Raw genomic sequence first — 22,745 nt, forward strand, 5'->3', positions numbered from 1 at the left:
GATGCAGTCTGGCTGCTACACTTTTATCCATTTGGTTGCTCTTTTCATTTCAGTTTTAATATTATTTACTACGAAACAACCGGCACACAATAAATACGCAGCAAACCGTCTCTCGTCATTTTCGAGTCATTCGCGTCGTTCGTTACTTGTTCACGAAGTCGATCGAGATGTTTTTTTTTCACGAAAAAATTGTATGATCAACTGTGCTCTTGTTCGATTGCATGACATTCAGAGCTTTTGGAATGTTTAGCAAAGTTTTAGCGTCCTTAACATGTGTGTACGCAACAATGTCTAAAAGCAATTTTTCTTAGTCAGATTGGAATAATCATAATCAAAGAAGTTTCCCCCATTTCGGGTTCGATTTGGAGGCGAATAACATAAATGGAGAGCTAAAATCCTATTTTGAAACTCCTGGTTCTCCACGTCTCAAAATGGCGTGTTGGATGACAAAAAATAGCGTGTGATAATCTCGTCAATTTTTCGTTTGTTTTCTGGAATCATTCGTTACTTATGAGACTCCATGCTGCTTTGCTTCTGCTGCTTCGAATCAAAATGTTGGGATGCGCTGCTATAACTTTAGGCTCACAGTTGAAATGTTTCTTCATTCTTGCCATCAAGCTAAGCATTTGGATATAAATTCTTTGCATATATTTTCTTCAATTTTATTCCAAAGGTTGCGACCAAAAATCAAACCGGATTTTCTCGACATTTGGAAAAAGGGCTTTAATATGATATAAAAGTCTACTTATTCCGATTATTGTGTGTGTTACTTGATCTTCGAATAAGTTAGACCAATTTATTTGCTTGAGTTTGGCATGATCTTGAGTCCGCATTAAATCGCTGCTCACGCTGTGTATATAAAAAGATGTTAAAAAGCGCTAGTCAATCTGTCCGTTTGTCTGTTTTTTAACTTAATATAGTTTATTCAATATAGTTAAAAGAAGTTCTGGAAAGTTATCCGTGGTTAAGTTATTCTGATTCAAGCCCAGGTAATGATGTCTTCAATGTTTCACAAAAGAAATGTGTTAAGAACTTTTTTGGGAACCGAAAAGTGGTCTGAAGGAAAAATTCTTAAATATAAAACGGTAACTTTGATCGAAAATAAGCGCTGCGAGAAGAAGCATTTCATCCATTTATCACTATATAGCCTGTCATGCTATTTTGAGACTGGTTGTCAAATGTTTAACGAAATTAATATGCACGACAAAACGGCAGATACGAATCGAAAATGAGCTTTTCTCTAGGCAAGCTGAGTTTTTGATAAGCGGAAAAACAATTTTTCTTGCGCTGTTGTTGGAAAATTGAGCTTGCTGAGTTAATATTGAAGACTTTCCCCATTTAGCTATCCTTCCCGAAAACGGTAGGACCATGCGAATAGAACTGAAGTCATCAATTAATGTTCTAGCGACGTTTTGCAACTATGCCTGTGTGATCATTTAAATAGTGATTTCATTTTGTCTTTCTAGCGAGTTGTCTTTTGCTGAAAGTTTCCATCTACCTATTAATTAAGAGTAATGAACGTAGTGAAGACTCTTATATAGGTCTTGGTGATTTTGTTTTGTTTTTTATTTCAGAAAAAAGTCCTAATAACTACAGATGTGCATTCGTACATATTCATCCATTTATGAATGCACTTAGGTATATATGCGCTTTTTGAGTTCAACTGAAATTCATCTGCTGAGAGGTACATAAATAGCCCTCTCCAAATACGAATGTGGATTTGGCGCGAAAAAACTTGAACGATTTCAAGTTTCGAAAGTGGAGTTTACGTTTTAGATTTCCAGCGGAATAAAATTTTTATCTATTGATCCAGTTTTCTCTAATTGAGTTAGTTAAATCAAACAAGCACCAATCATAAATTGTTCTTGAAGTTCAAAGAGTTTTATGGGCATATATTTTGAAATTCGAAAATTCAGATTTTTTAACAAAGTCAGTATTTTTTGTTGTTTATTTGCGTTCATTACTCTTTTCCAACTGTCAGTTGGCTATAATTTTTTAAATTAATTTCTTTTATAGTTCAAAAGGAATTTGAGGTTTAGAAGAATGGACAATTAAATATGCCTTGGACTACAAAAGCAAACGCATGTATTACAATTCAATTATTTACCCCTGCGATAAGCAAGGGTGTTGCTACCGGGCATTAGACTTTTTTCACATTAGCAACTTTGTTCACAAGATTTTGCGCGCGAAATTGTTAAATTTATTTCAACTTACTTTTTTAAGGTCAGGAACATAGTGAATACTCTTATCTAGTTCTAAGTGATTTTTTTTTCAGGACCTGTCTTAAAATTTGTTCACGCTAAAAATTGCTTTTTCTAGTTTTGATTTCTATTTAAGTTTAGTTCATTTCTTTTTTAAAATGAAGGGAAACTCCACAACCCAACAGCAAAATTGTAAATGTCATGAAAAACCTGATCGATTTCTAATTTCAAAAGTGAGATTTTTTTTCAGATTTCCCACCGGGATGAAAAATTTTGCTATTGAATCAGTTTTCTCGAATCGGGCTCATTTTATCAGAAAAGTATCAAACCGGAATTGGTCTAGAAATTGTTCGAAAAAGGCTAAAAGGCAATAGTTTTATTAAATTTGAAATCCGATAGATGAAGTTTTTTTCAAGAAACAAGTCTGTTTTTTTTCCTTGCGTTCATGATGTTTTCTATGGTCCGTTGGCTATGTTAGGAAAATCAAATTTAATCAACTATCCTGAGCATCTGGCGTAGAGTTAACCCATATGCTTGAGTCTACAAAAGCTTGTGGTTCGAATCCGGCCGGGGGTGTTTTTTGTTCAAACTAGAAAATTTCTGCTTTTTCGGCCTATCTTCCATTAATTTATTTTTTTTCGGCTTGGTTCTCGTTGCACAAACTTTTTGAATATGCAGCTTTCTTTTAGTTTTCCAAATGCCGTAAGTAAATGTAATTGAGTACATTTTTGCGGAAATGTGGCTCGTTTTGCTCTAAGCATTTTTCCCGGGAAAATTCATGAAGGTGGATCTAGTTTTTCTCGACGCTATCACATTTAAATAAATTTTGACTCAGCGGACGGTGTTTCGTCTCAATTTTTTCTACTAGTTTTTGTGCTATGTTGGTTTTGCATGGTACGTTTCTGTTATATGGTTTTCGACTTAAACCTTGTCAGTTTAGTTTCCGAATTGGGTAAAGAACCCTGCATTCACTTCGGTTGATTTTAAGCTCATTGGTTGTCGTCTTTAGTTTTTTTGCACATAATTTTTTTTCCTACAAATTTTAGCTTTCATTTTAAGCTTTGATTTCTATTTAAGTTTAGTTCATTTCTTTTTTAAAATGAAGGGAAACTCCACAATACAACAGCAAAATTGTAAATGTCATGAAAAACCTGATCGATTTCTAATTTCAAAAGTGAGATTTTTTTTTCAGATTTCCCACCGGGATGAAAACTTTTGCTATTGATCCAGTTTTCTCGAATCGGGCTCATTTTATCAGAAAAGTATCAAACCGGAATTGGTCTAGAAATTGTTCGAAAAGGGCTTTAAGGCAATAGTTTTATTAAATTTGAAATCCGATAGATGAAGTTTTTTTCAAGAAACAAGTCTGTTTTTTTTCCTTGCGTTCATGATGTTTTCTATGGTCCGTTGGCTATGTTAGGAAAATCAAATTTAATCAACTATCCTGAGCATCTGGCGTAGAGTTAACCCATATGCTTGAGTCTACAAAAGCTTGTGGTTCGAATCCGGCCGGGGGTGTTTTTTGTTCAAACTAGAAAATTTCTGCTTTTTCGGCCTATCTTCCATTAATTTATTTTTTTTCGGCTTGGTTCTCGTTGCACGGACTTTTTGAATATGCAGCTTTCTTTTAATTTTCCAAATGCCGTAAGTAAATGTAATTGAGTACATTTTTGCGGAAATGTGGCTCGTTTTGCTCTAAGCATTTTTCCCGGGAAAATTCATGAAGGTGGATCTAGTTTTTCTCGACGCTATCACATTTAAATAAATTTTGACTCAGCGGACGTTGTTTCGTCTCAATTTTTTCTACTAGTTTTTGTGCTATGTTGGTTTTGCATGGTACGTTTCTGTTATATGGTTTTCGACTTAAACCTTGTCAGTTTAGTTTGCGAATTGGGTAAAGAACCTTGCATTCACTTCGGTTGATTTTAAGCTCATTGGTTGTCGTCTTTAGTTTTTTTGCACATAATTTTTTTTCCTACAAATTTTAGCTTTCATTTTAAGCTTTGATTTCTATTTAAGTTTAGTTCATTTCTTTTTTAAAATGAAGGGAAACTCCACAATCCAACAGCAAAATTGTAAATGTCATGAAAAACCTGATCGATTTCTAATTTCAAAAGTGAGATTTTTTTTCAGATTTCCCACCGGGATGAAAACTTTTGCTATTGATCCAGTTTTTTCGAATCGGGCTCATTTTATCAGAAAAGTATCAAACCGGAATTTGTCTAGAAATTGTTCGAAAAGGGCTACAAGGCAATAGTTTTATTAAATTTGAAATCCGATAGATGAAGTTTTTTTCAAGAAACAAGTCTGTTTTTTTTCCTTGCGTTCATGATGTTTTCTATGGTCCGTTGGCTATGTTAGGAAAATCAAATTTAATCAACTATCCTGAGCATCTGGCGTAGAGTTAACCCATATGCTTGAGTCTACAAAAGCTTGTGGTTCGAATCCGGCCGGGGGTGTTTTTTGTTCAAACTAGAAAATTTCTGCTTTTTCGGCCTATCTTCCATTAATTTATTTTTTTTCGGCTTGGTTCTCGTTGCACGGACTTTTTGAATATGCAGCTTTCTTTTAATTTTCCAAATGCCGTAAGTAAATGTAATTGAGTACATTTTTGCGGAAATGTGGCTCGTTTTGCTCTAAGCATTTTTCCCGGGAAAATTCATGAAGGTGGATCTAGTTTTTCTCGACGCTATCACATTTAAATAAATTTTGACTCAGCGGACGGTGTTTCGTCTCAATTTTTTCTACTAGTTTTTGTGCTATGTTGGTTTTGCATGGTACGTTTCTGTTATATGGTTTTCGACTTAAACCTTGTCAGTTTAGTTTCCGAATTGGGTAAAGAACCTTGCATTCACTTTGGTTGATTTTAAACTCATTGGTTGTCGTCTTTAGTTTTTTTGCACTTAATTTTTTTTTCCTACAAATTTTAGCTTTCATTTTAAGCTTTGATTTCTATTTAAGTTTAGTTCATTTCTATTTTAAATTGAAGGGAAACTCCACAATCCAACAGCAAAATTGTAAATGTCATGAAAAACCTGATCGATTTTTAATTTCAAAAGTGAGATTTTTTTTTCAGATTTCCCACCGGGATGAAAACTTTTGCTATTGATCCAGTTTTCTCGAATCGGGCTCATTTTATCAGAAAAAAATCAAACCGGAATTGTTCTAGAAATTGTTCGAAAAGGGCTACAAGGCAATCGTTTTATTAAATTTGAAATCCGATAGATGAAGTTTTTTTCAAGAAACAAGTCTGTTTTTTTTCCTTGCGTTCATGATGTTTTCTATGGTCCGTTGGCTATGTTAGGAAAATCAAATTTAATCAACTATCCTGAGCATCTGGCGTAGAGTTAACCCATATGCTTGAGTCTACAAAAGCTTGTGGTTCGAATCCGGCCGGGGGTGTTTTTTGTTCAAACTAGAAAATTTCTGCTTTTTCGGCCTATCTTCCATTAACTTATTTTTTTTCGGCTTGGTTCTCGTTGCACGGACTTTTTGAATATGCAGCTTTCTTTTAATTTTCCAAATGCCGTAAGTAAATGTAATTGAGTACATTTTTGCGGAAATGTGGCTCGTTTTGCTCTAAGCATTTTTCCCGGGAAAATTCATGAAGGTGGATCTAGTTTTTCTCGACGCTATCACATTTAAATAAATTTTGACTCAGCGGACGGTGTTTCGTCTCAATTTTTTCTACTAGTTTTTGTGCTATGTTGGTTTTGCATGGTACGTTTCTGTTATATGGTTTTCGACTTAAACCTTGTCAGTTTAGTTTCCGAATTGGGTAAAGAACCTTGCATTCACTTCGGTTGATTTTAAGCTCATTGGTTGTCGTCTTTAGTTTTTTTGCACATAATTTTTTTTTCCTACAAATTTTAGCTTTCATTTTAAGCTTTGATTTCTATTTAAGTTTAGTTCATTTCTATTTTAAAATGAAGGGGAACTCCACAATCCAACAGCAAAATTGTAAATGTCATGAAAAACCTGATCGATTTCTAATTTCAAAAGTGAGATTTTTTTTCAGATTTCCCACCGGGATGAAAACTTTTGCTATTGATCCAGTTTTTTCGAATCGGGCTCATTTTATCAGAAAAGTATCAAACCGGAATTTGTCTAGAAATTGTTCGAAAAGGGCTACAAGGCAATAGTTTTATTAAATTTGAAATCCGATAGATGAAGTTTTTTTCAAGAAACAAGTCTGTTTTTTTTCCTTGCGTTCATGATGTTTTCTATGGTCCGTTGGCTATGTTAGGAAAATCAAATTTAATCAACTATCCTGAGCATCTGGCGTAGAGTTAACCCATATGCTTGAGTCTACAAAAGCTTGTGGTTCGAATCCGGCCGGGGGTGTTTTTTGTTCAAACTAGAAAATTTCTGCTTTTTCGGCCTATCTTCCATTAATTTATTTTTTTTCGGCTTGGTTCTCGTTGCACGGACTTTTTGAATATGCAGCTTTCTTTTAATTTTCCAAATGCCGTAAGTAAATGTAATTGAGTACATTTTTGCGGAAATGTGGCTCGTTTTGCTCTAAGCATTTTTCCCGGGAAAATTCATGAAGGTGGATCTAGTTTTTCTCGACGCTATCACATTTAAATAAATTTTGACTCAGCGGACGGTGTTTCGTCTCAATTTTTTCTACTAGTTTTTGTGCTATGTTGGTTTTGCATGGTACGTTTCTGTTATATGGTTTTCGACTTAAACCTTGTCAGTTTAGTTTCCGAATTGGGTAAAGAACCTTGCATTCACTTTGGTTGATTTTAAACTCATTGGTTGTCGTCTTTAGTTTTTTTGCACTTAATTTTTTTTTCCTACAAATTTTAGCTTTCATTTTAAGCTTTGATTTCTATTTAAGTTTAGTTCATTTCTATTTTAAATTGAAGGGAAACTCCACAATCCAACAGCAAAATTGTAAATGTCATGAAAAACCTGATCGATTTTTAATTTCAAAAGTGAGATTTTTTTTTCAGATTTCCCACCGGGATGAAAACTTTTGCTATTGATCCAGTTTTCTCGAATCGGGCTCATTTTATCAGAAAAGTATCAAACCGGAATTGTTCTAGAAATTGTTCGAAAAGGGCTACAAGGCAATCGTTTTATTAAATTTGAAATCCGATAGATGAAGTTTTTTTCAAGAAACAAGTCTGTTTTTTTTCCTTGCGTTCATGATGTTTTCTATGGTCCGTTGGCTATGTTAGGAAAATCAAATTTAATCAACTATCCTGAGCATCTGGCGTAGAGTTAACCCATATGCTTGAGTCTACAAAAGCTTGTGGTTCGAATCCGGCCGGGGGTGTTTTTTGTTCAAACTAGAAAATTTCTGCTTTTTCGGCCTATCTTCCATTAATTTATTTTTTTTCGGCTTGGTTCTCGTTGCACGGACTTTTTGAATATGCAGCTTTCTTTTAATTTTCCAAATGCCGTAAGTAAATGTAATTGAGTACATTTTTGCGGAAATGTGGCTCGTTTTGCTCTAAGCATTTTCCCGGGAAAATTCATGAAGGTGGATCTAGTTTTTCTCGACGCTATCACATTTAAATAAATTTTGACTCAGCGGACGGTGTTTCGTCTCAATTTTTTCTACTAGTTTTTGTGCTATGTTGGTTTTGCATGGTACGTTTCTGTTATATGGTTTTCGACTTAAACCTTGTCAGTTTAGTTTCCGAATTGGGTAAAGAACCTTGCATTCACTTCGGTTGATTTTAAGCTCATTGGTTGTCGTCTTTAGTTTTTTTGCACATAATTTTTTTTTCCTACAAATTTTAGCTTTCATTTTAAGCTTTGATTTCTATTTAAGTTTAGTTCATTTCTATTTTAAAATGAAGGGGAACTCCACAATCCAACAGCAAAATTGTAAATGTCATGAAAAACCTGATCGATTTCTAATTTCAAAAGTGAGATTTTTTTTTCAGATTTCCCACCGGGATGAAAACTTTTGCTATTGATCCAGTTTTCTCGGATCGGGCTCATTTTATCAGAAAAGTATCAAACCGGAATTGTTCTAGAAATTGTTCGAAAAGGGCTACAAGGCAATAGTTTTATTAAATTTGAAATCCGATAGATGAAGTTTTTTTCAAGAAACAAGTCTGTTTTTTTTCCTTGCGTTCATGATGTTTTCTATGGTCCGTTGGCTATGTTAGGAAAATCAAATTTAATCAACTATCCTGAGCATCTGGCGTAGAGTTAACCCATATGCTTGAGTCTACAAAAGCTTGTGGTTCGAATCCGGCCGGGGGTGTTTTTTGTTCAAACTAGAAAATTTCTGCTTTTTCGGCCTATCTTCATTAATTTATTTTTTTTCGGCTTGGTTCTCGTTGCACGGACTTTTTGAATATGCAGCTTTCTTTTAATTTTCCAAATGCCGTAAGTAAATGTAATTGAGTACATTTTTGCGGAAATGTGGCTCGTTTTGCTCTAAGCATTTTTCCCGGGAAAATTCATGAAGGTGGATCTAGTTTTTCTCGACGCTATCACATTTAAATAAATTTTGACTCAGCGGACGGTGTTTCGTCTCAATTTTTTCTACTAGTTTTTATGCTATGTTGGTTTTGCATGGTACGTTTCTGTTATATGGTTTTCGACTTAAACCTTGTCAGTTTAGTTTCCGAATTGGGTAAAGAACCTTGCATTCACCTCGGTTGATTTTAAGCTCATTGGTTGTCGTCTTTAGTTTTTTTGCACATAATTTTTTTTTCCTACAAATTTTAGCTTTCATTTTAAGCTTTGATTTCTATTTAAGTTTAGTTCATTTCTTTTTCAAAATGAAGGGAAACTCCACAATCCGACAGCAAAATTGTAAATGTCATGAAAAACCTGATCGATTTCTAATTTCAAAAGTGAGATTTTTTTTTCAGATTTCCCACCGGGATGAAAACTTTTGCTATTGATCCAGTTTTCTCGAATCGGGCTCATTTTATCAGAAAAGTATCAAACCGGAATTGTTCTAGAAATTGTTCGAAAAGGGCTACAAGGCAATAGTTTTATTAAATTTGAAATCCGATAGATGAAGTTTTTTTCAAGAAACAAGTCTGTTTTTTTTCCTTGCGTTCATGATGTTTTCTATGGTCCGTTGGCTATGTTAGGAAAATCAAATTTAATCAACTATCCTGAGCATCTGGCGTAGAGTTAACCCATATGCTTGAGTCTACAAAAGCTTGTGGTTCGAATCCGGCCGGGGGTGTTTTTTGTTCAAACTAGAAAATTTCTGCTTTTTCGGCCTATCTTCCATTAATTTATTTTTTTTCGGCTTGGTTCTCGTTGGACGGACTTTTTGAATATGCAGCTTTCTTTTAATTTTCCAAATGCCGTAAGTAAATGTAATTGAGTGCATTTTTGCGGAAATGTGGCTCGTTTTGCTCTAAGCATTTTTCCCGGGAAAATTCATGAAGGTGGATCTAGTTTTTCTCGACGCTATCACATTTAAATAAATTTTGACTCAGCGGACGGTGTTTCGTCTCAATTTTTTCTACTAGTTTTTGTGCTATGTTGGTTTTGCATGGTACGTTTCTGTTATATGGTTTTCGACTTAAACCTTGTCAGTTTAGTTTCCGAATTGGGTAAAGAACCTTGCATTCACTTCGGTTGATTTTAAGCTCATTGGTTGTCGTCTTTAGTTTTTTTGCACATAATTTTTTTTTCTTACAAATTTTAGCTTTCATTTTAAGATCGGTAAGATCATATGATCGAATGCTCTTTTTAAAACTTTTGTTTCTATTGTTCCTTTTTCATTTTTTCTTAGTTCGAAGTCATCTTTGCTGCTATTTCAGCGTCAAGCTGTTTTAATCCTAAACTTGCTTACATTCTTTTCCATCATAGCTACAAATTTCTGTTTTCAGCGCTGAGACGCAATATTTACTCAATAAATTGAATGTTATATTACGTGCTTACTTTTTTCCAAATTCGGTCGCCACTTTTTGTGTTGAATGGTTGTGTTAAGGTTTGTTACTGCATATGCATATAATCCAGCGCTTAATCTCGATCAGTTTTGGGGATATTAACACATGCTTCTGCATTTTTAAGTCCATCTGACAGATATTAATATTCGAAATTCAAATTCAAAAAGAATTTTTTTACCTGTGATTGTTTGAATTTAAAAAGAATATAAAAAATATGTCTGATGAATCTGGAAAGCATGAAAAAAACTCGTTTTCGTCTTTGTTTCTCAGTCTGCAAAAAAACTGGTGCTCAATTGAAGTCATCCTTGTCGTTCAAAAAATTTTATTTCATCTCCCATGCTGCGCATAAAAAAACCTGTTGTTTGGAGCTTTTTCGGAACGATTATGGTCGGTACTTTGGTACTTGCACAGCTACGAGATACTCAGCTTGATGATAGAGCTGAGTGATATTCACGATTCTTGGATGATTGAAATCACTTGAGCAAATATTAATAATTACTGGTTGCCATGCTAGTAGCTCAGGTTTCGACCACAGTTATCTTTTACTGAGTGTCTTCAACTCAACTGCCCTGTTTTTTTTGTAGTTGAGAGGGAGCAGAGTGTTCTGGCAGAGATTGTGGCTAAAGAGAGGGAACTGCAGACTGTCTCTGAGGAACTGTCGGTAAGCTACTTAAGTAATTTCATGCTCTTAAGGATGACGTAATACCATGCAATTTCATTTAATATCATGAAGTTCGTCGACGATCCTGGAAAGAAGCAAAATAATCAGCCGAATTGTTAAATTTAGAAAAATGTTACGTTTATTCGGTTGCAAACGTAATTTTTTTATTTTTGTTTAGTTTTTTGTTTAGTTTTCTATAACGAGCTCTCAAATGCATAGGGTCGGAAACAATGAAACTTTAAATAGACCAAATGTTTCCCACAATAAGTTAGTCGGATTTTTTTGAAACTAATTGAAACTAGTTTGAAGCTAATTGCGTTTAAGGAGAAGCACAAAGAAATTGAGTCGTTCAAGATCTCAGACGAGGAAATCCTGATGAAGGAACATTACTACAGAATGTACACGAACAAACAGTTCAATCAGATGATGGAATTTGTCAAAAAAGTCAAGAGCACAACCCAAGGTACTACTGCCAATGATGTCCACTTGGAGTTTGGATGAAAAGCTAATGTGCATTATATTCAAACGATCTTTTCTGTTACATGGCCCGAAGTTATCAAAGTGTTTATTGAGCTTCTGCTGTGATTGAAAACACAGATTTCTTTTAGCTGATATTAATTTCAACCAATCAATTTCGAGCTTTCAAAATTGAAATCGACTATAACTTTCAATATAGCAAAAGGATCAGTGTTGGGCGGGCGTATAACAGAAAAGACGCAATTCGAGTAATGTTGTCAAAGTTGTAGGAATCAATTAAATTAATTGAAAGTTAAAGTATTTTCTTTTTTAGATACCTGAAAATGGTCAATACTTTTCTTAACAGCGATGTGCTTATTTTAACTTTTGTAATAAGTTGAAATGAAACAGGTTAGCTAATTTGTAGATTGATAGTTTGGAAACTAATTATTATAGCGGCCTCCTCAACAAACGGAAAGTTACTTCGGTTGAATTTTCAAATGTTACAAGCAAATCGCTAGATAGGTGAGCAATTAGGATACTTAAGAGCTCTGGATAACATTTTTTCAGAGGCCCTCTCCAAAATTGTTTTAAAGTTTTTAAAAATATAAATACATATTTTTCATTTTCGTTTTTTTTCCTGATTATCCGGGGCGATAAATGTTAAAAAAACAAAAACATTCCTTGCTTCTTGAACCGCTTCAGGTCCAGTTTTTATTATTTTAAAACGAACCTCTGTTATCTTAAAAATAAAGGTTTTATTTTTTTTCAGGTACGAATGCACTGTTGCATAGTCTGAATCCAAACATCAATGTGGAACATCTTAGGGACAAACGCACACGCAATGAGCAGCAGTGGGGATCTTTTGACTTACAGGGAGACGAAAATGTGCCAAGCTTGGAACATTTTAAAGTTAGTTGTTCTTTTTTCAGTTTAATAGAATTTTTTTATTTTTCTTTTTTTGCAAATTTAATATTAAATGGAAATTTTACCGATTGTAATTTCCCTACTAATTTTAGAAGAATGATTTTGCGTATTTTTGGTGATCAGAATAGGATATAGGAATGTCACATGTAGGTTCATACGGTCAAAAATTTATTAAAAGGGCGACAAAACAAGCTAATGGATTTGTTGAACTTTTAATTTTAATCTGATTGTTTTTTTCACATGCTTATCTGTTCAAATACTTACGCGTTCTCTCAATACTTACTTAAACTTGTTATTTTAATAGTTCTTTGTATAGTTAACGCAACACGACTGCTTGTATCTGGGCGAATCTTTGAACGGTATGCTCCAAATTGTTGATGTGTCTGAAGTCGTTTTCGGTTGATTGCACTTGAGATAGCATATGTTTTGCAACCGGGTACCAGACTTTTAACCCTAAAAAAAGCATTATTCACAGATTTCAGCACGTGATGCCATATGAATTCAGTACAGGCGCGTCGTATTATTTTCATTCAACGGTCTTTTTTTACGACTGCGCATTCATTAATAGTGGTTTTGTTCCGACCACCCGAAGAGTGGAAACAAATTTTGAGTTCAAGTTAATTTTTTTTCCAGCCAATTCTGACTGCCTTAAGGAAAGCTCGTAGGAGGTCAAGCGTGGTATCATATAAAGCTTTTCGGTCGTGATTTGGATTCTGAAAAGAAAGTTGAAAAAATTCTCTCTTTGTCGAAAAAAAACGTCTGAAAACTTTCGTTTTCAGACTAATTTAGCCAAAATTGATTTAATCTATACGAAACATAGGCAGCCCAATTCATTTAGTCCTACAAGTTCAATCTTTTCTTAGTTATGAAAACTAAATTTTAGTTTTTTTTATTTGATTCAGTCACCTTTTACTATAAAAATGAATGTAAATTTAGATTAAAAAAAACTTACTTTTCACTTTTATAATCCAAGTTTTTTTAAGAGTTTTTTCTTCATTTATTTTTTTCTTAAATTATTGTGCTCTTAAATTATTTTTCTTAAATTGTTGTTGATTTTTTTTATAGAGGGATGAACGCTGAGTACTTTTCGAATGCATTTATTTCGAAGGGTCCGTTCATTTAGTTCACACAAATGAAAATACATGCTTTTGGATCGTTTTGTAATGTTGGGTTCTTCTGTTTTGAATTTTCTACAATGTTTTCAAATTCATTCTACAGTTTTTCAGTTGCTAGAATGTAGCAGTAATCTTTTGGGAGTATAAATTTTATCGTAATCACCATTTTTGATTGTCTATAAATATATTTTGACCATTATACACGATACACGTTATGAAATGTGGTGCCTCTCTGTCGTGTCAGCTGTTTGTTTATAATCATCAATTTGGTTTTTAGTTTTTGATTGAGTTTTGCTTTATCTAAACGAATGTTTTTTTTTTGTAGAAATTTTCTTCGATTTGTGTTTACGTACGGCAGGTTGTGCGAGCTCCGCTTTGCCCCTGTGCAATTAATGACAATGTTTCCAGTTGTTTTCACAATCTTTGCCCTTTCATGCAAATTTGTCACCATTTCGCTCGGTTGGAGGGCCTCCTATATGTCCTTGCAAGGTCTTCCCTAGCAAAGCGTATCAATTAAATCAAACATACTTTTTCCGATGAAGTGGAGATTACTAATTTAAAACAAAAGTTAACCTTACGCGAAATTTACTGATAAATATCGTATAATTGGACATGTTTTGTGACCATTGTTTCTGAAGATTCTTGTTCATGATGCTTCTGCTGAATGATTTTTGAGTCGAAGTAATTAGCAGCCTACGCCTAAGTCTACAGCCAGAGGTAGAGTGGTCATTCATGAGCAACCGTGGCCGAGTGGTTCAGACGCGCTGTCTGCAACACATAGTTCGTGGATGCGAATCCCGCTTCCGTCACGGTTGGAGGGGTGCTAGTGCCATCCGCCTCCTCTTGGTGAGATCAGTTGCGGCAAAATGGATGGCATCTCTCTTCCTCGCGGAAAATGAACCCAAGGGTGAATGAATAGCTGGAGTTTGGCCGGGACTAAATACAAAACGGGTCGTTCATCGAAATTAGTGAGCTGAAAAGTTTTGTCATTCCTTTTGAAAATATGAGCAGAAGAGGGTTTCGATCATAGTGAGTCTGAAATAGTGAATTGAAATCACAGTCAAGTCCTAAGTTGCACTTGGTAATGCTACTATAGTTGGATCAATAAACTTGCCTCATATCAGCTTTACCGCTGCGATTAGCAAGAATATTGCAACCGCCGTGAGCTTGGCATTTCTCCTCGGGAGCAACTGTGTTCACAGGAGGACTATAATTAGAATCATTTTAAATTTGAATTCATAGTGATTTTTTGCATCTCAGTTTGTTTGTTAAATCAGTGGTACTCTATTTAGTGCTGAATTTGCAAAAAAAAAATCAGAATCTAGTGTAATGTAGTGGATTTTTCTCTAATGTTGGTCGACTTATTTCTGCGATGTTTTATTTCAATAGGCTTGTCAATTGAGTTTTTGGCCAGCGCTAAAAATACTTTCTACGTTTTTATATGCACTAAAAGCTTCTGTTGGTAAAGAAAAAATGATGAAGGTTTGTTTTCGGCTGAATGGCTTCTGCTTATTTTTTGTCTTAGTTTGTTTGGTTTTAGCTTTAAAAGAAGCTTTTAGCTCCATAATTTTTGTTAATATTTTTGCAAATTGATTTAATATAGTTGTATATTAAATTTTGGAATATCGATGGATGGAATGATTCTTTGACAGGATTAGTTTAATGCTTAAGTTTTTTTATGCTTTTACTGCCATGAATGGCCCTTAACTTCACTAAAAGTAAGATTTGCTCATTTTTTTGAAAACCCTGTCCCAACAATGTCCAGTATCAAGAGATATTGCTTGCGTCTTTAAAAATGAATCAATTGGTTTTCATCATTTAAAGTCGCGATAACTTGTGGGACTGATTTTTGTTACTGCTTACGCGTCGCGCATACAAAAATCTTGTTTTTTTTATAGTTCATTGAAAAAAATTTTGGTTCGTGCTCTTTTTTAAAAAGGGCCTAATAGTATTGATCTCTTCAACAAAATCTTGTATTTTTTTAATCAAAAATTTCTAATTGATTATTCTAATTATTATATAACTTTCTAATTGAGTGTGTGAATTTGAAAACGGATTACAAACAACTAACCAATGACTTTCTGTCTGATTAACTTTTTAAATTCTAAATTATTCACATTATATTATCGCCATCTATTAACGACGTTTGAATAGACCTAGCAATTGTTGACTTGATAGCATGCTATTATTACTCTGGTCATTGGTAAATTTGTCCGAGTTGCAGACCATAGACTACAGGTTCGATCCTCGCCGTCATCTTTACTTTGGCGCTCACTAACGTTAGCTTCAATTTCACCAAGTAGTGATTGATCAATTCAAATGAATTTTACTACAACATGAAACGGGTTATGAACTAACATTCTTGCGTAGCCAATAACAGCTATCTTTCCGATGTTCTTTTTTGATTTAACAAAGAAACTAACCTAACTAATTGCAACTTAATTTCTACGAACCTTGCGAAGATCAATCAATGATGAACAATCTGAGACACTATTGGTTTAAATACCAGTTTCTTTGATTTTTTCAACAGAGTGAACTATGTCGAAACATGCGAATCAAGCATCAACAGAATTTCTACGAGATAGAAAAAGACGGGGCTTTTGCCCCTGTCCCATTTAAGAAAATCGAGACCACAGTACCCCTTGACGACACTTTTACACTATCGAGACCCTCCTTTCAAAGTCCTTTGATTAAGTTTTGCGCCCAGTATCGTCAAAAAGAGCTAAATTTGAAATCTAATGGCAAGGAAAATAACGAGAAAGAAGATCCAACTTATGATGAAAAAAGTAGCAAAGTAATGGATGAGGATATTGAATTACTAGACAAACAGATACGCGAACAAATCGACAGTGGTTTTTCAAAACAAGCTATTTTGAAATCTTTGATACAAAAAACGGTGGAGCAAAGCGACTCAAAGGCTTCTAACGGGAAACAGGAAAATAAGGAATTTAGCGCGACGGAAAAAGTGTTCGACAGCGAGAAAGAAGATCTAGAATTCTCTCATGGACATTTGGAAGACCACAGTGATCATGTTTTGTTTTATGACCGCACTTTCAACAAGTTTTATTACAGTTCAAATAGCGAGTTCAGTACCGGCACTGATTTTGAATCGAATAGTCACAACTTGGATGTAAATGATGAAATTTAACTATTTTCAGTTATATGACAAAAGAAGAATTCTGCCGGTTATGCTCAACCAAATAAAAGACTCGCTCAATAGCAACAGTAGGCTTGCTTTTTGTAATATGAGTTTCATGGTCAAAACTGACAAACGATATAAAGATTTAGACGTTTTTTTTGCAAATAGTAATCAGTCAGTATGCAAGGCTCGGCATATCAGTGAAAACTTATGTTGGTTTTTAAAAATTGGAATGAAATTAGTATATAGTTTAACGGTTTGTTTTGCAAGATACGTAATTCTGAATTTTTGGTTACCATATACCTTAATTTCCTAAGAAGTGTATCCTGTTTTTGACAAGATCTGATTGTTTTCGTGTATACTGAATTTGAGAACGACTCTATAAATCTTTTGACCATTTTATTGATGAATCCTAATAAATTATTGAAATAGATTTGAAATACGGATTCAATTAGTTGTCAGTAATGTACATAGTGCTTGTAAATAAAGCGTTTCTTCCGTATCATCAATTGGAATTTATAGTCTATATTTTTTTAAATTAAAATCTTAAGTCGATTAAGGCCATGATTTAAAACATTACCACACGACGGACGACGGTATGTGCCAGTATGCGCGCTCAGTTCAGCTCAAACAATAAAATGACTTTGATTGGGGCATGCAAATTTCATGTGTTTTTCTGAGCTGGGAAAGCAGGGCACGCACACTTTTTAAATAATAATACCACGAAAATTTCTTGGTTCAATTGTTTTCCATCAAATATCGCTGCATGTTTCAAAAATGCCAAGTAGAATTATTAATTCAAAGTGAGTTTGCCAGACTAGCCAACTTTATAGTTTTCCTTTGGGAAAAACGTTACGACAAACCCTAAAAATTTGCAAAGCTAGAGATTATTTTTTTGTCTTTTTTTTCAAGCATTTGGTCTCAATCCTTGCTTTCTGGGTAACCTGATTAGTAACAACCTACTTTCGTCTTCAAATAAAGCGCATCAAAGAAGTTTTCTTTTGGTTGATAAGCATCTTGAATACCAACTATATCGTGGCTCTAAGTAGTGATTTCTTACGCTTGTAATTAGCAAGTGTTATGAAATCGAAATATATATTTTTTTTCAGGTAAACAACTACTTTCACAAAATCAATAGAATCTAAGACATTAGTTGGCATATCTGTTCTGATGGAATAACTGACCGATAGAAAATTTATGAGTTGTTTCAGGATGTCTGGTCTTAGTTTTAGATCGCTGTTCTATTCTATTTTTTTTATTGTTGGTTGTAAACCATCTCTAAATTTTTATGCTAAGTTTTTGCTTATTTATTTTTTCTCTTGACGGATGTTTCGGCGGATGTAATTTCTACTTAGTTGCCTCATATTTAGTCATAATTAAAGGACATTTTTTCTAAATTTTCATTTGTGCTTCGGGGGGTTATGAGGTAGCTTATAACAGTTTTTCAATACTTATTGAACAGTGGCATGTGGGTTTCTCAACATATTGCTTCAAATTGAACCGTATTCGAAACAAACGTAAAAAACTTTTTCGCCTTTTTTCTTAATTTTGTTTTTTACATTATGAGGAAAAACTGTGTACTTTGTGAATGTATGTAAGCGAATTCCGCAACAAGGACTTTCTCTTTGTTCTTTTTTTCTTCCATTTTCTATGATCGTTCAGACAACATTTTGACATATTCAAGAGACCTGAAAACACCAAATTGTGCTACTATCCAGTGCAGTTTGGCCTCGTAAAGAATTTTCTGCTTTTATTTAATTTTTCTCGATGTTTCATTAGCTAGAATATAAATTATTTGATCATGAAGCTGCAAAAAAGTTTTTATCAATATATCTGACACGGCAATGACAAAGGAGGCGTAGTCAAAGAAACACATGGAATCCTTCCAGTTGTGATTTGCGGTGCAATTGAACATTTTAAAAGCTTAGTCAGTGACGAGTAAAAGCGCTCAAAAGTTAGGACTTGGAAGTCAATTTACGAAAACCTTTTTTTTTTCAACCCGGATCCACCCCGTCTTTTTTTGAATTTTTTTTTAAAATTGTGACTAATTTTACAATTGTGACTAATGGTACAATTGTGAATAATTTTGAAACACTCTGTGGTACTTGCAAAACACCTGGCTGTACTTGTTTTGTTCATTTTTCGCCAAAATAAACAAAACAAGAATAACCAGATGCTGTGCAAGGACCACAGAGTGCTTTAAAAACAGTCAAAGTGTTACCAAAAAAGTTTTTTATTGAGAATAAGGCGGACCTGGGTTGGAAAAATGAGCCTTCAAAGAAATGAGTCCAGATGAGAAGAGTCCTGTGAACAAAGTTGCTTACGGGAAAAAAGTCTGGTACCCGATTGCAATACCCTTGCTTATCGCAAGGGTAAAGAACTCTCATATTTAAAATTCATGCACTTGCAGCAAAATCGATACAAAATTAAGCGCCAAACAAGAATAACCAGTTGCTCTGCAAGTAGCACAGAAGATTCTGACCACACAAATAAAAAAATCTATGTTTTTTTTGCAAAAACGTGCTGTTTTGGTGCACGGCGTGATGAGAGGAGCAAGACGAAAACTTATAGCAAATAAGGCCTAATCGACTCCTGTTGTTTTTCAGAGGACTTTGTTTTGCCGAAAAAGCGCTGTCCTGGAGTAGAACTAAATTCACCGCTTAAGTAATAGTTTATTTTCCTATTCTAAGACTTATCCGCTCGTTTTACTCGCTCGAAATTAGACAAAGCTAAAAACCGGTTTTTTCAACACTAAGAAAGTTAATAGGAAATTTGAAAAATCGTTGGGATCATGACTGAAAGGGATTTAATATAATACTTTTTAACCCTTAGTCCTACTCAATGCAAAACTTACTGTGGGAAGTTGGGATGGAATATTTTTCGCCTGGTTTTGCATAGGGTAAAAACCAAAAAAAAACACCCGAACACTTTCAGTATTCCGACGATTTAGATAACAATTGGATAATCACTGCAAACATCAAGATCAAGATTTGGAGTGCTTTGCTACAAAATCATTTCGTTGGCTGAAAATATGTGAGGGCGAAGTCATCGCCGAAATTGTGGTAGCATCATGCTTCACTTGAAACCCTAGGAAATAGGAGGTAGTCGAATTTGGGTGGCAAAACTGGAGTGTTTGTAAAGATGAAATTGGGGCGATATCATTTTTTAAGAGTAATGAGCGTAGTGAAGACTTAAAAATAGGTCTTGATGATTTTTTTGTCTTTTTTTTCAGAAAAAGTCTTAAAATGCTCTAATAACTACAGATGTGCATTCCTACATATTAATGCATTTATAAATGCAATGAGGTATATATACACTTTTTGAGTCGTAAGTTGATAAAATTTAGCCGAAAAAAGATAAAACGATTACTAAAGTCAATTCGATTTTAGGCTATTCAAAACCTGTGAAAATTATAAAACATTACACATCGCCCATCACCTCCAGCAAATTCTGTACAAATAGTTAAGACTGGGAGTCGATGTTAATTCATAGTAAAAATATTTCAAGAGCCCAAAACTCATGAGCTTAAATGACTTCTACAACAGGCACGTGACAATTACACCTGGTTGTTCTACTACCCAGGAAAATTTCAAACGAATATCTATTGTGCAGTGAACTAGAAAAAGAAGAGCGAACCAAAAAAGAATTTTTTCATTATCGGTTTTTTTTTTCATTTTGGTAATAGTGAGGGTGGCGAGTCACTCTGCAATACTTAATTGTCGGGACCCCCCACCCCCGCAACACAAATTGTTTTTTCATAGACCCCACCACCTAGAATATTGACCCCTCCAAATTTTGGGGGGTCTGAATGATCCCACTGGAATTTGTACACCATAAAATTATTACTCAGAGTCATTTTTAAAAAATGATCAATTTTGAGAGCACCAAATTGAAAAAACTGTCTTTTCAACTTTAAAAAATGTCGCTTGGATTCAACTACTAAAATTTTGTGCCAATTTAGATGTTCAAGAAAATGTTTGGCTCGATTTTGTCATAATATTTATCAGAATTGATCCAAATTTGTTGGATCCCCTTGATAACTTTGAACCCCTCCGCAACGAAAAACACAAAAATGTCCAACCCCCTGTCAATTATCGACCCCCCGCGAATAACTTACTGCCGATTAGGTTGATTTCAAACTTTAGAGAATTCTCATGAAAGTTTAATCAGTAATAAATAGTACTACAGGATAAAAATAGAAAAATTATCATATTAGATTGACATCCAATTATCTGAAAACTTACCAATAGCTTTGGGCAAAAAAGGGCACCTGCATTTAAAAAATACATATATCATGTACACTGCATACATTGGCGAAGTAACCAGTTAAGCATTTTCGATTTTCGCCATTTTGTTAGCTGAATTTTAGACGAAAAAAATTTAAAAAAATTTACTTAGTCTCAATTACAATACCATTGCTAATCACAGTGTTGATAAAACTTTAAGTTTTGAAGCATGTAGTTTGGAGTTTAGATTTTTTGGACTTGAGTAACATTTTTAGAAAGATCTGTGGCTACTGTTTGTTGCTGCTGCAAAAAGATCTTTGTTTGACTGTTCCGAAACTTTTGAGATTGATTGTTCCCCTTTTTCATAGTCTTGCTACAGATTTGTAAAGAAATTTTTGAAAAAGCGTTTACATGCAGTAGCTGTTTCAGGGGGGGGGGAGGGTATTCATCCCCATAGATAATCGAATATGTAACATTTTTGAGGAGCGCGCGCCGAAAAAAAAATCGTGCTTTTTTGTCACAGTTTTCCAAAAAAATACCTAAAATCGTCGTTGTTATCCTGTTTTTCCAAAAAGTTTTTTGCCATGCAAAATTTGGTTAACGATTTTTTGTAGTGATTAGAAGAGCTCGGAAAAAAGTGGTCCTCAAAGTTTTCGAATTCTCTTTTTTAATTCGTTTTTTTTTTTTCAAATTTGTTTTTTTTTTCCTGTAAACTGTTTTTTTCCTGTAAACAGCTTGTCTTACAAATTCTGCTGACGGGCTCAAAGGCTGACATACTCAAGTTCTTAAAATTTTTCCACGCTCAATTTTGATTTTTCGCGGTTTGACTTGCGATTTCTTTTTAAATTCAGTGCATTTCCATTGTTAAAATGAAGGCAAACTCCACTATCGAATAGAAAAAAGTAAAGTTCACAAAAAACGTGATCGATTTCTTGTTTCGAAAATGGAAATTAATTGTCAGATTTCCCAGTTAAATAAAAGTTGTACGTATTGATTCAGTTTTCCCAAACTGGGTTAATTTTAACAAAAAAGTGTCCATCATAAATTGTTCTAAACTTCATAGAGCTTTAGGGCCATCTTTTTTTTCTTCGAAATCTATCTATACTATATTTAAATGCGAGTGACAGCTATCTCCACTGCTTAAGCATAATAATTTAGCATGTTTAACGAAAGAATTTTTTTCATGTTTAAGCTATATCATATATTGCAATGCAAAAGAAAATTTTTCAATTAGTTTTCCTCAAGGTCACTAATTTTTCAGTATTTTTTTCGAGGCCAAATTAAGTCTGTCTGTCTGTCTGTCTGTATACCTGTTTTTTTTAAAAATTAATTTGACTCTGTCTGTCTACCCGTCTCCTAATTTTTAAACTTTCATCTATTATACATTTTAATGCGGGCTTCACTATCTCGCCATGTTTAAGTATTTTCAACGTGTTATTCTTGCATGTTTAACAAAAGAATTTTTTCACGTTAAGCTATATCGTATATTGCAATGATTAAGTTTTTTTTTCAATTTTCCAGTTTAAATTCAGTTTTTATTTCATCAAGTTGAAATTAGCAACCCAATACTGGGATGTTGTCAGAGTTTTCTCAGTTTTTGAAATTCTCACCCTGTAGTTAGTTGCTGTCAGCGGTTGCGAATCTTGCCTCTAAATCCCACTTCTCAAATCCATGTAGTTTTCGAATTATGAGGTTTTTCTTATGATTTTTTCAAAACAATTCTCAAAAACTTAGGTTTCAAAAAATTCCAAAACGTTGAAGATCTCAACCCTGTTGTTGGTTTTTGTGAGAGTATCCTTTTCTTAAAGATTTTTTTTTCAGAAAAATTAGATATACAAAAGTTTCTGAAAATTTGATATTCCCATCTCTGTTGTGAGGCTCTGTCAGGGTACTCTCAGGAGTTGCGAATTTTGCTTTCAAGTAGGACTGCTCAAAACCTTCCATTTTTCCAGATATGACGTTTTTCGTATTTTTTCAAAAAAATTTTCATGAAAATTAAATCCATTTTTTTTCAAATTTGAAATTCTTAACCTGTAGTTGGGGGCTGTCAGACTAGTCTCAGGGTTGAAAGTTTGGCCTCCAATTAGGAATATTTTTTATAAAACTTAACAAAATTTTATGGTTCATCAAAATT

General features: G+C 34.0%; 1 protein-coding gene across 2 annotated transcripts in view; it reads left to right on the forward strand.

Moving 5' to 3' along the window:
- The window catches only part of LOC134852162 (tetratricopeptide repeat protein 17-like), a 154,706-nt gene that overhangs the window by 13,071 nt on the left and 118,890 nt on the right, over positions 1-22,745 (forward strand). Inside the window, exons 8-11 of one of the 2 annotated variants that reach the window (XM_063868472.1) lie at positions 1,343-1,360; positions 10,672-10,748; positions 11,073-11,211; positions 11,977-12,116. In XM_063868472.1, coding sequence (XP_063724542.1) covers positions 1,343-1,360; positions 10,672-10,748; positions 11,073-11,211; positions 11,977-12,116 — 374 coding nt within the window. The remainder of the gene's footprint in view (positions 1-1,342; positions 1,361-10,671; positions 10,749-11,072; positions 11,212-11,976; positions 12,117-22,745) is intronic. The other variant, XM_063868473.1, reaches the window with a different exon arrangement.

Source organism: Symsagittifera roscoffensis, chromosome 7 (genome assembly GCF_963678635.1).
Source record: "Symsagittifera roscoffensis chromosome 7, txSymRosc1.1, whole genome shotgun sequence".
NCBI lineage: Eukaryota > Metazoa > Xenacoelomorpha > Acoela > Convolutidae > Symsagittifera > Symsagittifera roscoffensis.